General features: G+C 44.9%; 1 protein-coding gene across 1 annotated transcript in view; it reads left to right on the top strand.

Moving 5' to 3' along the window:
• The window catches only part of ENOX1 (ecto-NOX disulfide-thiol exchanger 1), a 380,677-nt gene that overhangs the window by 211,583 nt on the left and 150,512 nt on the right, over positions 1-18,582 (top strand). The window contains exons 5-6 of the mRNA XM_054163102.1: positions 11,818-11,991; positions 14,147-14,353. Of these exons, the coding sequence (XP_054019077.1) occupies positions 11,818-11,991; positions 14,147-14,353 (381 nt within the window). The remainder of the gene's footprint in view (positions 1-11,817; positions 11,992-14,146; positions 14,354-18,582) is intronic.

The raw sequence follows: 18,582 nt of genomic DNA, 5'->3' as shown, positions 1-18,582 counted from the left end.
GACCACAGTAGTCTGAACATGAGCCAGAAGTGTGCCCAGGTGACCAAGAAGGTCAATGACATCCTGGCCTGTATCAGGAATAGTGTGACCAGCAGGAGCAGGGAAGTCATTGTGCCCCTTTAGTCAGCACTGCTTAGGCCACAGCTTGACTCCTGTGTCCAGTTCTGGGCCACTCAATTTAAGAGGGACATTGAGACTCTTGAATGTGTCCAGAGAAGGGCAATGAGGCCAAGGAGAGGCCTCAAACACAGGCCCTACAAGCAGAGGCTGAGGGAGCTGGGGTTCTTTAACCTGGAGAAGAGGAGGCTCAGGGGAGACCTTATTACTGTCTACAACTACCTGAAGGGAAGTTGTAGCCAGGTGGGGGTTGGTCTCTTCTCCCAGGCAACCAGCACCAGAACAAGAGGACACAGTCTCAAGCTGTGCCAGGGGAGATTTAGGCTCGAGGTGAGGAGAAAGTTCTTCAGAGAAAGAGTGATTGGCCATTGGAATGTGCTGCCCAGGGAGGTGGTTGAGTCACTGTCCCTGGAGGTGTTCAAGAGGGGTTTGGACGTGGCACTTGAAGCCATGGTTTAGTAGTCATGAGGTGTTGGGTGACAGGTTGGACTTATGATCTCTGAGGTCTTTTCCAACCTTGTTGGTTCTATGATTCAGTCTCAAAATATTCAGCAAAGGTGTTTCTGAAGTACTGAAGTTCTGAATCAAATCAGAAGCTGAATTTTTCCTCCACAAGCCCCAAAGTTTAACAAGCATCTCACTACATTTAATACCATCTGCTGCCTGGACTATCCACGCCCTTGCAGTCCGTGTTGGCAGGAAACTCCATTCCTGGAACCAGATCTTTTTTGTCTTTCAACTCTAGTGTAAAAGATACTTTTTTTTTCCTAAGATGTAAAATTAGCACTCTCAACCCATGGGGACTCTTTCAATGTCTTTTTAATTTATTTAGCTGTTTTGCACTCAGATCGTTGTTTTCACCACTCACCATGTCTCTGTGTGTTTGACCGGCAGGTCACCTCCAGGGATGGTGACTCCACCACCTGCTTGGGCAGCCTGGGCCAGTGCCTGGGAACCTTTTCAGGGAAGAAACTTTCCCCAGTACCCCACACTCAGTGCCATGGTTTAGTTGATTGGATGGTGCTGGGTGATAGGTTGGACTTGATGATCTCAAAGGTCTTTTCCAACCTGGTTCGTTCTGTGTTCTGTATTCTGTCTGCACCACGTGGCTGTGATGTCCACAGTGGAAACTTTCCATGTGTGTGAGTTGGGGCACACATACAAATCTGTGTTTGCACATATGGGTGTCCTTATGTGTCCAGCAGAAATGCAACTTGGCAGCTGTCAAGAAACATCACAGAATTGGCAGTTGCAGGCAAAACAAACAGTGTGTCCAAGGGCTAATACTGAGAATTGTCTAGGGGATTATACCCTTAAAAGGTAATACTGAACAGATAGATCACTTGTGATAAGGGCTGAGCGAATTGTGGTGGTAACTCAGTACTGGAGTGCAGTCCCCAAAAGTACAATTGGCAGGAGTATGCATCCCTGTTATTTGGGCAAAACAATAATGTAGAGTAAAGAAGGTGATTGAGACAGCAGCTGTTGCCAAAGAAGGAAAGAAGAATGCTTCTCCAAGATTGTGTGGCTATTGATATGGATGACAAAGATGCTCCTGCTTGGTGCCATGGTTTAGTTGATTAGATGGTGTTGGGTGATAGGTTGGACTCAATGATCTCAAAGGTCTCTTCCAACCTGGTTAATTTAGGATTTAGGAAGGGCAGGTCCTGCCTGATGAACCTGATCTCCTTCTATGATCGGGTGACCCACCTGGTGGATGTGGGGCAGGCTGTGGATGTAGTCTACCTGGACTTCAGCAAGGCCTTTGACACCGTCCCCCACAGCAAACTCCTGGCCAAGCTGTCAGCCCATGGCTTGGATGGGAGCACACTGCATTGGGTTAGGAACTGGCTGGAGGACTGAGCCCAGAGTGGTGGTGAATGGTGCCACATCCAGCTGGTGGCCAGTTACAGGGATCAGTGCTGGGCCCCATGCTCTTTAACATCTTTATTGATGATCTGGATGAGGGCATTGATTCCATCATCAGTAAATTTGTGGACAACACCGAGCTGGGGGCAGGAGTTGATCTGCTGCAGAGTAGAGGGGCTTTGCAGAGGGACCTTGACAGGCTGGACAGATGAGCAGAGTCTGAGGCCATGGGATTTAACACATCCGAGTGCTGGGTTTTGCACATTGGCCAAAACAACCCCATGCAGTGCTACAGGCTGGGGTCAGAGTGGCTGGAGAGCCACTGGAATGTGCTGCCTGGGGAAGTGATGGAGTCACCGTCATTGAAGGTGTTCAGGAGGAGACTGGATGGGGTGCTTGGTGCCATGGTTTAGTTAATTAGGTGCTGTTGGATGATAGGTTGGACGTGATGATCTTGAAAGTCTCTTCCAACCTGGTCTATTCTATTCTATTCTATTCTATTCTATTCTATTCTATTCTATTCAAGTCTAGTCTAAGTCTAGTCTAGTCTAGTCTAGTCTAGATCATAGAATCATAGAATCAACAAGGTTGGAAAAGACCTCAAAGATCATCAAGTCCAACCTGTCGCCCAAGACCTCATGACTAAACCAGGGCACCAAGTGCCACATCCAATCCCTTCCTAAACACCTCCAGGGATGGTGACTCCACCACCTCCCTGGGCAGCCCATTCCAATGCCTAACAACTCTCTCTGTGAAGAGCTTTCTCCTCACCTCGAGCCTAAATCTTCCTACTTTCAGGCTTAACTCATTTTTACCAAATTTAGGCAGAACTTGGACTTGAAAGCATTGATGTTCAGTACTTTTGCTTTCTTGTACAAATGTATGAATATTCAAGCCTTGCATACTGCATCCACAGGGACTCTAACTTGAACGATGAGTGGTTCTCCATTCTTAAAGTTCTGTATAATTTTTTGATGACTTGCCATTTTAATGGTTTCATTTGGCAATTATGTGTTAACATTTTTTTTCAAATATAAGCTTTCTCTCTTCTGCCAAGTTGATTTTTATCATTCCAAGTGATCATGCAGCCTTACTTAGCTGCATAAATATTTCTATAGAACCCTTTAAAAAAGAATGCTCTGATCACTGAAAGCATTAAATATTATTTGTTTATCCCTTCAGATGTTTATCTCTGTGTTTAGCATATTCATGCCTACAATGTCTTAATAATCATATATCCAAATGCAGCTATTAAAGAAACATGCATGGACAGAGTTGCTCCCCCTGTTTATTAAATCCTGCATAACTCTATCAGAATCCTTGATTTTGAAGACCACCAAACCTACCAGTTCAACAGGAGCTGTTTTCAGCTCTATGTCTGCTGTTCTCCATTGTCCCCCTTTACTCAGCTCTGGTTAGGCCTCACCTTGAGTCCTGTGTCCAGTTCTGGGCCCCTCAGTTTAGGAAAGATGTTGAGTTGCTGGAAGGTCTCCAGAGAAGGGCAACAAAGCTGGGGAGGGGTCTGGAGCACAAGCCCTATGAGGAGAGGCTGAGGGAGCTGGAGTTGCTTGGCCTGGAGGAGAGGAGGCTCAGGGGAGACCTTCTTGCTGTCTAGAACTACCTGAAAGGAGATTGTAGCCAAGTGGGGGTTGGTCTCTCCTCCTGGGCAGCCAGCACCAGAGCAAGAGGACAGTCTCAAGTGGTGTCTGAGGAGGTTTAGGTTGGATGTTAGGAAGAAGTTCTTCATAGAAAGTGTGATTGGCCATTGGAATGTGCTACCCAGGGAGGTGGTGGAGTCACCATCACTAGAGGTGTTTAGGAAGAGACTGGATGGTGCACTTGGTGCCATGGTTTAGTTGATTAGATGGTGTTGGGTGATAGGTTGGACTTGATGATCTCAAAGGTCTCTTCAAACCTGGTTAATTCTATTCTATTCTATTCTATTCTATTCTATTCTATTCTATTCTATTCCTGGTGCTTCTCCAAATAGCCATTATAGCAAGACACGGTGCAGACTGCAGTGGTGGCGCTGATGGATGATTGTCCCTTGTACCTAGACAAGAGCTATATATCCAGCTTCTATTATTGCACCTTGGTGACATTGATATAGTTAAACCTGGATTTTTTCTGGATCCTGTCACAGATGTGTCAAATTTATTGACTTTGCAGTGACTTTATCAGTTCCTTTTTCTCTGCACTTCAGAGTCCAGACCAGTATTTCCTTTGGACATTGAGTCTGTAGTCTTTCTTTATGGTTTGTCAGCAATATAGAATCATAGAATCATAGAATCATAGAATCAACAAGGTTTGAAAAGACTTCAAAGACCATCAAGTCCAACCTCTCACCAGAGAACTCATGCCTGCTAGTTCATGGCACCAAGTGCCATGTCCAATCCCCTCTTGAACACCTTCAGGGACAGTGACTCCATCATCTCCCTGGGCAGCACATTCCAATGGCTAACAACTTTCTCGGTGAAGAACTTTCTCCTCACCTTGAGCCTAAACTTCCCCTGGCACAGCTTGAGACTGTGTCCTCTTGTTCTGATGCTGGTTGCCTGGGAGAAGAGACCAACCCCCACCTGGCTACAACCTCCCTTCAGGTAGTTGTAGACAGAAAGAAGGTCTCCCCTGAACCTCCTCTTCTCCAGGCTAAACAACCCCAGCTCCCTCAGCCTCTCCTCATAGGGCTTGTGCTCGAAGCCTCTCTGCAGCCTCGTTGCCCTTCTCTGGACATGTTCAAGTATCTCAATGACCTTCTTAAATTGAGGGGAAATATAGAATAGAATAGAATAGAATAGAATAGAATAGAATAGAATAGAATAGAATAGAATAGAATAGAATAGAATAGAATAGAATAGAATAGAATAAACGAGGTTGGACATGGCCTTCGAGATCATCAGCTCCAACCTATCAGGTGGCAGGCATCAGCTTCTTTATAGATTCAAGAACCACCAATCTCTTTAGGGATCTGAACAAGATATTCAGTGATATTCAGAAATCCAGATGAATTTTCCATCACTTTGATGTGTAGTAATAGTTTTTAGTGTTCAGAGAACCATTTTCACTTCCAGTATGCTCTACAAATGGTACCTGTGCATCCTCTCTGTGCTCACAGGATGCATGAAAGCATTTCATTATCAATTTAACATATTGGGAAACTGAAGTAATTTATTCAAGAGCATAGAGAAAGTAGATGTGCTCCTGGTTAAATGCTGTTCATGCCTTCAGTTGTCTCGCTATTGACCTTAGGAGGATTTGGATTAGTGCCTACAAGATATGGAATTAGATTTCAACAGTTATTGACTGACTTCTCTTCAATATACCTCAACACAATCACCTTCTAGAGGCACAGAATCTCAGCACACCTAGAAGGACATTTAATAAGCATTGGTCCCCAGCACTCTGCAGATTGATTCCAGGTGCAAAAGAACCTGATGACAAAGCCATTAATTTAACACAGGCAAAGTTACTTACAAAGTCACATTTCTTTGGACGTGGCAGGGATTGGTGACAAATAATTTTCTTCCACTTAAATTGCAAACCTACTTTGGCTTGCAGCCTAAAGGATCTCCCTCCCAAATCCATTCCAAGGCCATGTTTGCAGTGTTTATGGACATGCATTTTCTTGATGCTATCACCCTTAGACTTGTTTCTTCTCTGTGTGTGCACCACTGCCAAAGGGATATTCAGAAAACTGTACCTTATTGAAACCTGTCATCTTTGCTTGGTGTGAGAGTGTGTGTCTGTGATTCTGGCAGAGTTGGCTGTACTTTCAGTCCACTACTTCCATAGAGAAGTTGAAATAGAATAGAATACGGTAGAATAGAATAGGGTAGAATAGAATAGAATAGGGTAGAATAGACTAGACTAGAATTGAATAGAATAGAATCGAATTGAATTGAATTGACCAGGTTGGATAAGAACTCTTACATCACCAAGTCCAATCTATCACCCAACACCATCTAATCAACAACACCATGGCACCAAGCACCCCATCTAGTCTCTTCTTAAACACTTGCAGTGATGGTGACTCCAGCACCTCCCTGGGCAGCCCATTCCAATGGCCAATCACTCTCTGTGAACAAATTTCTTCCTAACATCCAACCTAAACCTCCCCTGGCACAGCTTGGGACTGTGTCCTCTTGTTCTGGTGCTGGTTACCTGGGAGAAGAGACCACCCCCTCCTGGCTACAACCTCCCTTCAGGGAGTTGCAGCCAGCAACCCCAGCTCCCTCAGCCTCTCCTCAAAGGGCTTGTACTCCAGACCCCTCCCCAGCTTTCTTGCCCTACTCTGGACACATTCCAGCAACTCAACATCTTTCCTAAACTGAGGGCTCCAAATGTTTCTAGTAGTTGTCTTAAAGAGAACAGCAATGGTTGAATACCACTTGTGGTAAGAGTTGCCAGATGACAGTGTTTTGACTTGACTGTCACAGGGAGCATAAAAGATATGCAAAGGACAGGGAGAACACCACCTTCTGTCCACTTTCTTAGACCACCTGCTCCATCCTTGTCTCAAAATGCTATTGGTTTACTGTGGATATTTGATTTAATCAGAAATTTCATATCTGGCTAGAACTGTATCTGATTCTACGCCTGCCCAGAGGGATGGACAAGATGCTTCCCTTGGCATCTTTTCAGTGCCAGTTTTCCCAGTATGACACAGTGTGCTGAGCGGCATTGTGGCGCTCTGCTTTGTGTGCTACAGAGCTCTGTGGCCCTTTTCAGCAGGAAGTAGTAATGATGGACTTTCATCCGCAGCAGGAGAGTGATGCACAGCGTTGCCTGCTGTGACTGGCAGCAGCCTGACTTTTAAAAATGAGATCAACTGTATTAACATAGCCTAAAGGCTTCTTTGAATTGGATGTTGCCCTTTCACCTCTGACTGTATCTCCCATCATTCACTAGCCATGAATATTTAATATAACCACCATTGCATCCCGTGGAATAATTGACAGGCTCCAGGTTTCAAAGCTTAATCTGAAAAGGGCTGCATACGCATCAATACTGGGGGGAAAAAAAGCATCCCACCCAGAGCAAATCCTTTCTCATAAGCCCACTTACTGAAAAAAAGGAAAAAAGAGCTATGTAATATCATGAGTTTCCATTAATGCCAGTCCTCAATAAGCCTACAGCAAATCCCTGCTTGCTGTGTGCTCGCTACGCTTGTTGAACAGAACTGCCTGAAAGAGACGAAGGCTCACAGTCAGTACATGGAGAGCAGAGATCATGTGGCTGAGACATAGAATACATAGAATAAACCAGGTTGGAAGAGACCTTCAAGATCACCACGTCCAACCCATCAACCAATCCAACACCACCCAAAAAACTAACCCACGGCACCAAGCACCCCGTCAAGTCTCCTCCTGAAAACCTCCAGTGATGGCGACTCCACCACCTCCCCAGGCAGCCCATTCCAATGGGCAATCACTCTTTCCGTATAGAACTTTTTCCTAACATCTAGCCTGACCCTCCCCTGGCACAGCCTGAGACTGTGTCCTCTTGTTCTGGTACTGGCTGCCTGGGAGAAGAGACCAACATCCGTCTGTCTACAACCTCCCTTCAGGTAGTTGTAGAGAGGAATAAGGTCACCCCTCAGTCTCCTCTTCTCCAGGCTAAGCAACCCCAGCTCCCTCAGCCTCTCCTCATAGGGCTTATGTTCCAAACCCCTCACCAACTTTGTTGCTGTTCTCTGGACTCGTTCCAGCAAGTCAACATCCACACATACAAGACACATACAAGCTCTTTTGGGATAGAGCTTCTCAATCCTCAGTTGTCTTGCCCAGAGAATCATAGAATCATAGAAGCAATAAGGTTGGAAAAGACCTCAGAGATCATCAAGTCCAACCTAGCACCCAACACCTCAGGACTAACTAAACCATGGCTTCAAGCGCCACGTCCAATCCCTTTTTGAACACCTCCAGTGATGGTGACTCCACCACCTCCCTGGGCAGCACATTCCAATGGCCAATCTCCCTTTCTGGGAAGAACTTTCTCCTCACCTTGAGCCTGTATTTCCCCTGGGGCAGCCTGAGACAAGAAGATGCTTTACACCTGAAAAGTGCTATAAAAACATGACCTAACCCTCTACCAATGAGTATTGTTGTGCATGTTTTGCACGTGCAGAAATTAAGATACAGAAAGATAGAATCATAGAATCATAGAACCAAGAAGGTTGGAAGAGACCTCAAAGATCATCAAGTCCAACCTGCCACCCAACACCTCATGACTGCTAAACCATGGCACCAAATGCCACATCCTCTTGAACACCTCCAGTGATGGTGAGTCCACCACCTCCCTGGGCAGCACATTCCAATGGCCAATCACTCTTTCTGGGAAGAACTTTCTCCTCACCTCCAGCCTAAACTTCCCCTGGCACAGTTTGAGACCGTGTCCTCTTGTTCTGGTGCTGGTTGCTAGGGAGAAGAGACCACACCTCACCTGGTGACAACTACCCTTCAGGGAGTTGTAGACAGCAAGAGACAGCTCCTCTGTAGACATCTCCTCTGAGACACCTCCAGGCTAAACAACCCCAGCTCCCTCAGCCTCTCCTCATAGGGCTTGTGCTCCAGGCCTCTCCCCAGCCTCAATGTCCTTCTTATCAGGGGCCTGACCCAAAGTCAGATAGATTCTCAATAGCAGATTCTACCCAAAAACAGTGATTGCCCATTGGAATGTGCTGCCCAGGGAGGTGGTGGAGTCACCATGACTGGAGGTGTTTAGGAAGAGACTGGATGGGGTGCTTGGTGCCATGGTTTAGTTGATTAGATGGTGTTGGGTGATAGGTTGGACTCGATGACCTCAAAGGTCTTTTCCAACCTGGTCTATTCTATTCTATTCTATTCTATTCTATTCTATTCTATTCTATTCTATTCTATTCTATTCTATTCCATTCCATTCCATTCCATTCCATTCCATTCCATCCCATCCCACTTAGGATGAAGAAACAGGCCTCTGTGGTCACATTCTATTGATCCTTCTGCCTTGTAGCAAATGGCAAATGCAGCTCAATTTTCACATCTATGTATATATATATGCATATATCTTTGGGTAAGAGTACATATATATATATATATATGGAGAGAGAGAGAGAGAGAGGGAGAGAGAGACTTGATGGGGTGCTTGGTGCCATGGTTTAGTTGTTTAGGTGGGTTGGATTGGATGATGGGTTGGACGCGATGATCTTGAAGGTCTCTTCCAACCTGGTCTATTCTATTCTATTCTATTCTATTCTATTCTATTCTATTCTATTCTATTCTATTCTATTCTATTCTATTCTATATTAATCATTGAGAAGGAATTGTTTCCCTCTCTGCTTCTTCAAAATAAGCAAGCTCCTGAGCTACCAAACCGTGCTTCTGCATGTATCATTAAATACTTTCCAGCTGCAAGCCAGAAAACTCAGCAGAAAAACCTGTAGAACACCAGAGAAACTCTCTTCTTTTAAATAATTGATTATGCTAAATAGCAGCAGTGTTATGCCAACAAAGAGATCGGCCTCTCAAAATATTTTATTCATTATGCCTCAAGAAACCCAAAGCCTCCTTTTCAACGAAAGCAAATTTCAGGAGTTGGCTCTCAGTTCATCTGAAACATCTGCTTATTACAAATCTTGGTGTTACAGCACTGGTGCTCCCCAGTAAATCTCTCAGCTTTGAATAATAAGTATGGAAGCCTTGGCAAAGGGATCAGGAAAGAAAGAGAGTAACATTTGGAAAATGTGTGTTTTACTTCATGCTACTATAGAATCAGTGAGTCAGAGAAGCAATAAGGTTGGAAAAGACCTCAGAGATCATCAAGTCCAAGCTGTCATCCAACACCTCATCACAATTAAACCATGGCACCAAGTGCCATGTCTAATCCCTTTTTGAATGCCTCCAGGGATGGTGACTCCACTATCTCCCTGGGCAGCACATTCCAATGGCCAATCACTCTTTCTATGAAGAACTTTCTTCTCACCTCCAGCCTAAACTTCCCCTGGTGCAGCTGGAAGCTGTGTCCTCTTGTTCTGGTGCTGGTTTCCTGGGGGAAGAGACCAACCCCCACATGTCTACAACCTCCTTTCAGGGAGTTGTAGACAGCAAAAAAGTCTCCCCTGAGCCTCCTCTTCTCCAGGCTAAGCAACCCCAGCTCCCTCAGCCTCTCCTCACAGGGCTGTGCTCAAGGCCTCTCACCAGCTTTGTTGCCCTTCTCTGGACAATTGTCTGACAATTAGATGGAGAGGGCATATCGATGTTATCACAGTATCACAGTATCACAGCATAACTAAGGTTGGAAGAGACCCCAAGGATCATCAAGTCCAACCTGTCCTGACAGACCTCTCGACTAGACCATGGCACCAAGTGCCACATCCAATCTCCCCTTGAACACCTCCAGGGACGGCGACTCCACCACCTCCCTGGGCAGCACATTCCAATGACGAATGACTCGCTCAGTGAAGAACTTTTTCCTCACTTCGAGTCTAAACCTCCCCTGGCACAGCTTGAGACTGTGTCCCCTTGTTCTGGTGCTGGTTGCCTGGGAGAAGAGACCAACCCCTTCCTGTCTACAACCACCCTTCAGGTAGTTGTAGAGGGCAATGAGGTCACCCCTGATCCTTCTCTTCTCCAGGCTTAACAACCCCAGCTCCCTCAGCCTCTCCTCATAGGGCTTGTGCTCAAGGCCTCTCCCCAGCCTTGTTGCCCTTCTCTGGACAATTGTCTGACAATTAGATGGAGAGGGCATATTGAAGTTACATTCTTTGTGCACTCAGATCAGAAGGCAATGCAAGCACCACAGTAGCATTATGAAACAGAAAATTGCTTTCTCACTAATAACTGCCAAACAGAAAGGGTCCTGGGGCTGCTAATTGACAGCTGGCTGAACATGAGGCAGCAGTGTGCCCAAGTGGCCAAGAAGGCCAATGGCGTCCTGGCATGCGTGAAGAATAGTGTGGCCAGCAGGAGCTGGGAAGTCATCGTGCCCCTGTACTCAGCACTGGTTAGGCCACACCTTGAGTCCTGTGTCCAGTTCTGGGGCCCTCAGTTTAAGAAGGACATTGAGACTCTTGAACGTATCCAGAGAAGGGCAACGAGGCTGGGAGAGGCCTCGAGCTCTGGCCCTATAAGGAGAGGCTAACGTAGCTGGGGTTGCTTACCCTGGAGAAGAGGAGGCTCAGGGGAGACCTTCTTGCTGTCTACAACTCCCTGAAGGGAGGTTGTAGCCAGGTTGGGGTTGCTCTCTTCTCCCAGGCAACCAGCACCAGAACAAGAGGACACAGTCTCAAGCTGCACCAGGGGAGTTTTAGGCTTGAGCTGAGAAGAAAGTTCTTCCCAGAGAGAGTTGTTAGCCATTGGAATGTGCTGCCCAGGGAGGTGGTGGAGTCACCGTCCCTGGAGGTGTTCATGAGGGGATTGGATGTGGCACTTGGAGCCATGGTTTAGTCATGAGGTCTGTAGTGACAGGTTGGACTTGATGATCTTTGAGGTCTCTTCCAACCTTGGTGATTCTGTGATTCTCTAACAGACATTCACTGTATATGGCTTTGCACTTTAATGTCTTGTGTTTTACTCAGTTATATTACTGTTGTAAATTATGTAACACTTCCTTCTTTATGCATAGGCTGTGTGTTGTTTTTTTTTTTTCCACTGACAATACACCTCCCTCTTCCCTCCCTGCTTCTCTGCCTCTTCCATTTTCCCTTTTCCTTCTTTTAACAGCCATGCTTGGGAGGGGAACAAAAAAAAACAAATAAGCTAAAACAGCCTAAAGTGAAACTGTCTGTGCAAGAAAATAGCAACAAATAGTAGTTTCAAGATTTATGAGTCAGGGTTTTGTGTTATATATTTACAGATTCAATCTGTGTACCAGGCTTTGATCCAAGCCTTAGCATGATGACTGGAATCACTCCAATTAACCCAATGATACCAGGCATGGGATTAGTGCCGCCGCCACCACCAACAGATGTGCCTGTAGTCAAAGAAATCATCCACTGCAAAAGCTGCACACTCTTCCCTCCAAACCCAAGTAAGTGCATCTGATGAAATATATTGTTCCTAAATATATGGTTGTATGGCATGAAATATTTTTTATCTAATAAAAAATTCTGGGTTTTTAAATACAGTGTAGGCAAGGATAGTGTTTCCTTCTCATGTCTGCTCTTGCATGAAGCATGGTTAAATACAGTGTAAGCAAGGATAGTGTTTCCTTCTCATGCCTACTCTTTTGTATGAAGCAAGGTTAAATACAGTGTAAGCAAGGATGGTGTTTTCTTCTCATGTGTACTCTTTTGTATGAAGCATGGTTAAATACAGTGTAGGCAAGGATGGTGTTTCCTTCTCATGTCTACTCTTGCATGAAGCATGGTTAAATACAGTGTAAGCAAGGATAGTGTTTCCTTCTCATGCCTACTCTTTTGTATGAAGCAAGGTTAAATACAGTGTAAGCAAGGATGGTGTTTTCTTCTCATGTGTACTCTTTTGTATGAAGCATGGTTAAATACAGTGTAGGCAAGGATGGTGTTTCCTTCTCATGTCTACTCTTGTATGAAGCATGGTTAAATACAGTGTAGGCAAGGATGGTGTTTCCTTCTCTTGTCTACTCTTTTGTATAAAGCATGGTATGGTGTCAGAGAATGCTTATTCCTCTCTGTAAAGTCATGTCAAAAAACTCAAACAAACCAAATCTAAGCAGTTTGTGTAAAAAAGAAAAGGAATTACTTCAAGCTAACTGAGCCTAAAGATCTGCACTTCTCATAGAAATCTGTCTTTCAAAATGTCACAAAAGTCAGTGACATTATGCAGTGCTGATCATTTCCACACTCCCCTTCAGGTGCCCATGCTTAAATGGAACCAGTCCAAGTTCGTGTCCCTGAGCACAGCAATTTGCACCTAAATACTGACCAGCTCTGGCCCCTGGGGGTAGTGGAGGGAAAGGAAGACTCTTGCTATTTTTTAAGGGGCAGCAAGGCAGATTCATTTCTTCACTTTGAGAGCAGGAATCAGACTTCCTTCTGCCTCTCCTGGGATTTTGTGCAAATGGAAAACTCTTCCCCCTAAGCCAGCAGCTCAGGCACAAAGCCTGACTTTTGTGTGTGTTAGGTCCAGAAGTTTAGTTTCAGAGCCATCAGAGTAGTGGCTTTCACTATCACTGTGAAGACCAAAAAGAAAATGAAGCAAAGAGTCTGGTGCTCTGGATTTGCAGTGTACTCATATCATGACTTAATTGAACTGGCTAAATGAGTGAATATGAATATATATGTATCTTTTAAGGCTGTAACTCCATTTACAGTGTTAAAGGACCAAGAAAACTAAGTCATCCCAATCAGATTCCTTCTTTAAGAAACACTTCTGGTAATCTACATATGAAGAAGGTGAAGCTTTATGACAGAGTAATTTTTTTATACAGCTCTCAAAAAAAATTAATAGTTTTCTGCTTTAAGTGTGTTTATATTCATTTATATACATAAAAATAACATTTCTAGACACTCCACCTGAAGAGCACTTGTAAACAGCGAGGTTATCCTTCCCTTTTCCTGGCATCCGCTTCATTATCTGGCAACAAGACAAAACAGATAAGCAGCAGAGCATTTTCATCATGCTGTCACTTTGTTGTGTTTCCCACCTTGTTTTCCTCTTTGCTGCACTCCTGTACTCTGAGACAGAAAGGAAATTATGCCCAGAACAGGGAAAGATGTCCAGCCCAAGGGCCCAGGGTGTGCACTGCAAGGGCTGGCTTGCACAGGACCCACACGCTTGGCGAGTATGTCAAGTACGTCAAGTAAAGACTGTGAAGTTCAGGCTTTGAATGTACTGCACCAGTGCCTGAGGTCTGTGTTCAGGGTCAAACCAGTTGCAGAAGCTCCTCTGCTTTGAAACAGAATGGTTTCTACTTTTTTTTTTTTGGTGACTGTGCAGGGAAAAGGATGTTCCTTTTAGATCTTCTCATCTGTCCTGGAGAACAGTCCCACTGTGTCAGGAATTAATCCCTGAAATGCCACCTCAAAGTTGAAAAGGTTGATTGGACAGTCTCTTCAATATTTAACTGCTGCCCTTTTCCCTCTCTCCCACTTCCATGCTATGTCAAGTAACTGCTACAACCCAGAGCTGATTAGAAGAATGAATACAGCCGATGGATCGAAAGACAAATGTGGTATTCCAATGTGATTTTTCTTTTGACTTAGATCTTCCACCACCTTCAACAAGAGAGAGACCTCCCGGGTGTAAAACGGTGTTTGTTGGAGGATTACCAGAAAATGCAACGGAGGAAATCATTCAGGAAGTCTTTGAGCAGTGTGGAGATATAACAGCCATTCGGAAAAGCAAGAAGAACTTTTGTCACATTCGTTTTGCAGAGGAGTTCATGGTTGATAAAGCCATTTACCTTTCTGGTACTTCACATTCTTTAATGGATTTTCCTTGCTTCTCATTTGTATGTTGTGATGCTAATGTTTGCTTTTTTTCTCTTAGATTTTATCTCAGCAAGTCTTCCTTGAGCTCTGTGGCTGTAGCTTGGAGTGGCAAGGAGCTATTCATAGAATCATAGAATCAGTAAGGTTGGAAGAGACCTCAGAGATCATCAAGTCCAACCTGTCACCCAGCACCTCAGGACTAACTAAACCATGGCTTCAAGGGCCACGTCCAATCCCCTCACAGACACCTCTAGGGATGGTAACTCCACCACCTCCCTGGGCAGCACATTCCAATGGCCAATCAATCTTTCTGTCAAGAACTTCTTCCTAACATTTAGCCTAAACCTCCCATGGCATATCTTGAGACTGTCCTCTTGTTCTGGCGCTGATTCCTGGAAGAAGAGACCAACCCCCACCTGGCTACAACCTCCCTTCAGGGAGTTGTAGAGACCAAGAAGGTCTGCCCTGAGCCTCCTCTTCTTCAGGCTAAACAATCCTAGCTCCCTCAGCCTCTCCTCATGGGGCTGTGCTCAAGGCCTCTCCCCAGCCTTGTTGCCCTTCTCTGGACACGTTCAAGAGTCTCAATGTCCTTTTTAAACTGAGGGGCCCAGAACTGGACACAGGACTCAAGGTGTGGCCTAACCAGTGCTGAGTACAGGGGTAGAATGACCTCCCTGCTCCTGCTGGCCACATTATTCCTGATGCAGGCCAGCATGCCATTGGCCTTCTTGGCCACCTGGGCACACTGCTAGCTCATGTTCAGCCAGCTGTCAATCAGTTTGCACAGCTAGAAGCAAATTGTCTCTTAAGTCACTGCTGATTACAGCTTACAGTGAAAGAAAGAAAATACCTGAACTTTCGAAATACGTGGTGAGGAAAACCTAGCTCCTTTGTATCACAACCATTTTTGTGTTGGTACTGTGGTGGGTTTTTTCCTAACTTGGCTGCTTGCCTTTAACATCTATTTGAAGAATTACAGAAGACTGTTGAGTTTTATGAGGTCTATATAAACATTGCTATGATATAACACTGTATTTTCAGGTTTCTTCCAGATCTTTGTTCCACCTTTGTTTTTTACTTCCTTTCCAAAACCAAAATCATTTCAGTTCTTCTTCCCTTCTCATCCTCTGTTCTCAGTTTCTCTCATTCCTCTTTATTTGTTTGTTCACACTGCTTCCATAATGATGTAGTTCACTGGGACAGATTACAGGCATTGCAGTATGAAACAGTAGTACATCTTCCAGCTTCCAAATTCTGTCCAGGCAGAAACATTTCCACAAGCAACAGAGCAGAGGAGAGGCACACCAGGTTCCATAGGAGCTGCTGTTACTGTATATGATAAACAAAACATTAGCAGTGAAGTGAGCAGAGAACATCTCAGAAGCGTAGAGGCCGCCACCACTAGAGACAAGAGACAGTGTCCTTCTAGCTCAGTTTCCTGCTTTCTTGGAAAGGTGACTGCACTGTTTGCTTCATGCCAAGTCAAATTTTATTTTAACTTTATAGCCTGGATGACCAGATTTGATGATCAGAGGAAATTCTCTGGGCTGCCATGTGTTCTTGTTCATAACACACTGGAGTGTGCATTCAGAAAATGGGAAGTGAGCAGATGTGGAGGTGGCAGATTCCCTTCCTCATCCTGAATTTTCTACCAGTTTATTTCCAGGTTCCTGATCCATCCTTCCTTCTTCCATTTCCTTTTGTCAAAGCTTTTCTTCTATCTGTGCTTCCTCTTACCACCTGCTCTGCAGCCTCCCTCCCCATCTGTCTTTTCATAGAATCATAGAATCATTGACTGATTTGGGTTAGAAGGAAGGAACTTTACACATCATCTGGTTCCAAACCCCTATGATGGCTAGGGACATCTTCTGCTAGACTTGGTTGCTCAAAGCCCTATTTAACCAGGTCTTGAACACTGCCAAGGAGGGGCCACCCACAACTTGTCTAGGCAAGCTGTTCCAGTGTCTCAGCACTCTCACAGTAAATGACAGAATAGAATAGAATGGAATGGAATGGAATGGAATGGAATGGAATGGAATGGAATAGAATAGAATAGAATAGAATAGAATAGAATAGAATAGAATAGAATAGACCAGGTTGGAAAAGACCTTTGAGATCATTGAGTCCAACCTATCATCCAATACACCTAATCAACTAAGCCATAGCACCAACTGCTTCATCCAGTCTCTTCCTAAACACCTCCAGTGATGGTGACTCCACCACCTCCCTGGGCAGCACATTCCAATGGCCAATCACTCTTTCTGGGAAGAACTTCTTCCTAATATCCAGGCTAAGCCTCCCCTGGTGCAGCTTGAGACTATGTCCTCTTGTTCTCGTGCTGGTTGCCTGGGAGAAGAGACCAACCCCCACCTGGCTATTTAATCTAAATTCACCATTTTTCAGTCTGAAAAATACTACCGCTCATCCTATCATGGCACTCCCTGATAAAGAATCCTTCTCCATCTTTCCTGTAGGTCTCACACCTGTGATTTCTTCTAAGTGTTGAACTTAGTGTCTCTGGCCAGATGAGGGAAAGAACCAGTGGAGCTGATATGGAGGAAGATGAAAAGCAGAGACACACTGCAGCCAAATTCCACCACCAGCATTGAAGTCTGCAGATTAAAAAGGGTGCACTGACTGTCCCCCAGCCCTGCAGAGCAGAGACTTTGGGCACTAAGCAGGGACACACTTTATTTGCACTGAAATATTGGCATTTTTTTAACCAGTCTTTATTCCACTCTCAATGTACCCCAAAATGGTGGGTTAAAGCTTGGGAGGTGGTGGAGTCACCATCTATGGAGGTGTTCAAAAGAGGATTGGGCATGGCACTTGAAGCCATGGTTTAGTTAGTCGTGAGGTGCTGGGTGATAGGTTGGACTGGATGATCTCTGAGGTCTTTTCCAACCTTGCTGATTCTGTGATTCTGTTGTGAAGGCATTTTCTTTTACCTGTAAGAGATAAAAGAGATGCACAGATGGAATGTGTGGTTAATATAGTATGCATGTTATATTAGGAGAAAGTCATGTCTTAGATATCTGTAATATAATGGTAATTTTGTCTACCTAAACAGTTTTATCTGTCTACCCCATCTAATCTCATCAAACTTTGTGTTTATCCTGTGCTTATCATCATCATAATGCAAGTGATTACAAAATCCATCAAGTAGTTTAATCACTGATTTACTTCCTTTCTATTACCAAGTAAACATGCATGAAAAGGAGACTGGGAGATGGGTAGAAGACTACAAAACAAACCCTAAACCCACAAACTTATTTGAGCAAGATAAGCTTTCATTTAGCCTGAAAATTACATTTTAACCTTCTAAGGAAAAAGGCTTTGTAAAATCAACATACCAGCCCATGAGAGCTCTTTCTCAACCTATGGAGTGGCTGGAGAGCTGCCAAACAGAGAGGGACCTGCACGTGCTGATTGACAGCCGCCTAAACATGAGCCAGCAGTGTGCCCAGGTGGCCAAGAAGGCCAGAGGCATTCTGGCCTGTATCAGGAAGAGTGTGGCCAGCAGGAGCAGGGAAGTCCTTCTACCCCTGTACTCAGCACTGGTTAGGCCACCCCTTGTGTCCTGTGTCCAGTTCTGGGCTCCTCAATTTAAGAAGGACATTGAGACACTTGAATGTGTCCAGAGAAAGGCAATGAGGCTGGAGAGAGGCCTTGAGCACAAGCCCTACAAGGAGAGGCTGAGGAAGCTGGGCTTGTTTATCCTGGAGAAGAAGAGACTCAGGGGAGACCTCATTGCTGTCTACAACTACCTGAAGGGGGATTGTAGCCAGGAGGAAGTTGGTCTCTTCTCTCTGGCAACCAGCACCAGAACAAGAGGACACAGTCTCAAGCTGTGACAGGGAAAGTTTAGTCTTGAGGTGAGGAGAAAGTTCTTCACTGAGAGAGTCATTCGCCAATTGCAATGTGCTGCCCAGGGAGGTGGTGGAGTCACCATCCCTGGAGGTTCAAGAGGGGATTGGAGGTGGCACTTGGTGCCATGGTCTCGTAGTGAGGTCTGTGGTGTCAGGTTGGACTTGATGATCTTTGAGGTCTCTTCCAACCTTGGTGATACTGTGAGACTGTGTGAACTTTATTCTTATGACTGGCAATTCAGCAACTCCTGCAAATTTTAATGGCCCTGGAGTTGAAAATATAGGCCAAGCAAGTGGTTTGAGATAGACCTATTTAAACCCCAAAACCCCATGTATATG

This window comes from Dryobates pubescens, chromosome 7 (genome assembly GCF_014839835.1).
Source record: "Dryobates pubescens isolate bDryPub1 chromosome 7, bDryPub1.pri, whole genome shotgun sequence".
Lineage (NCBI taxonomy): Eukaryota > Metazoa > Chordata > Aves > Piciformes > Picidae > Dryobates > Dryobates pubescens.
The sequence above is the reverse complement of the archived record's forward strand: the minus strand, read 5'-3'. Positions and strand labels throughout refer to the sequence as shown.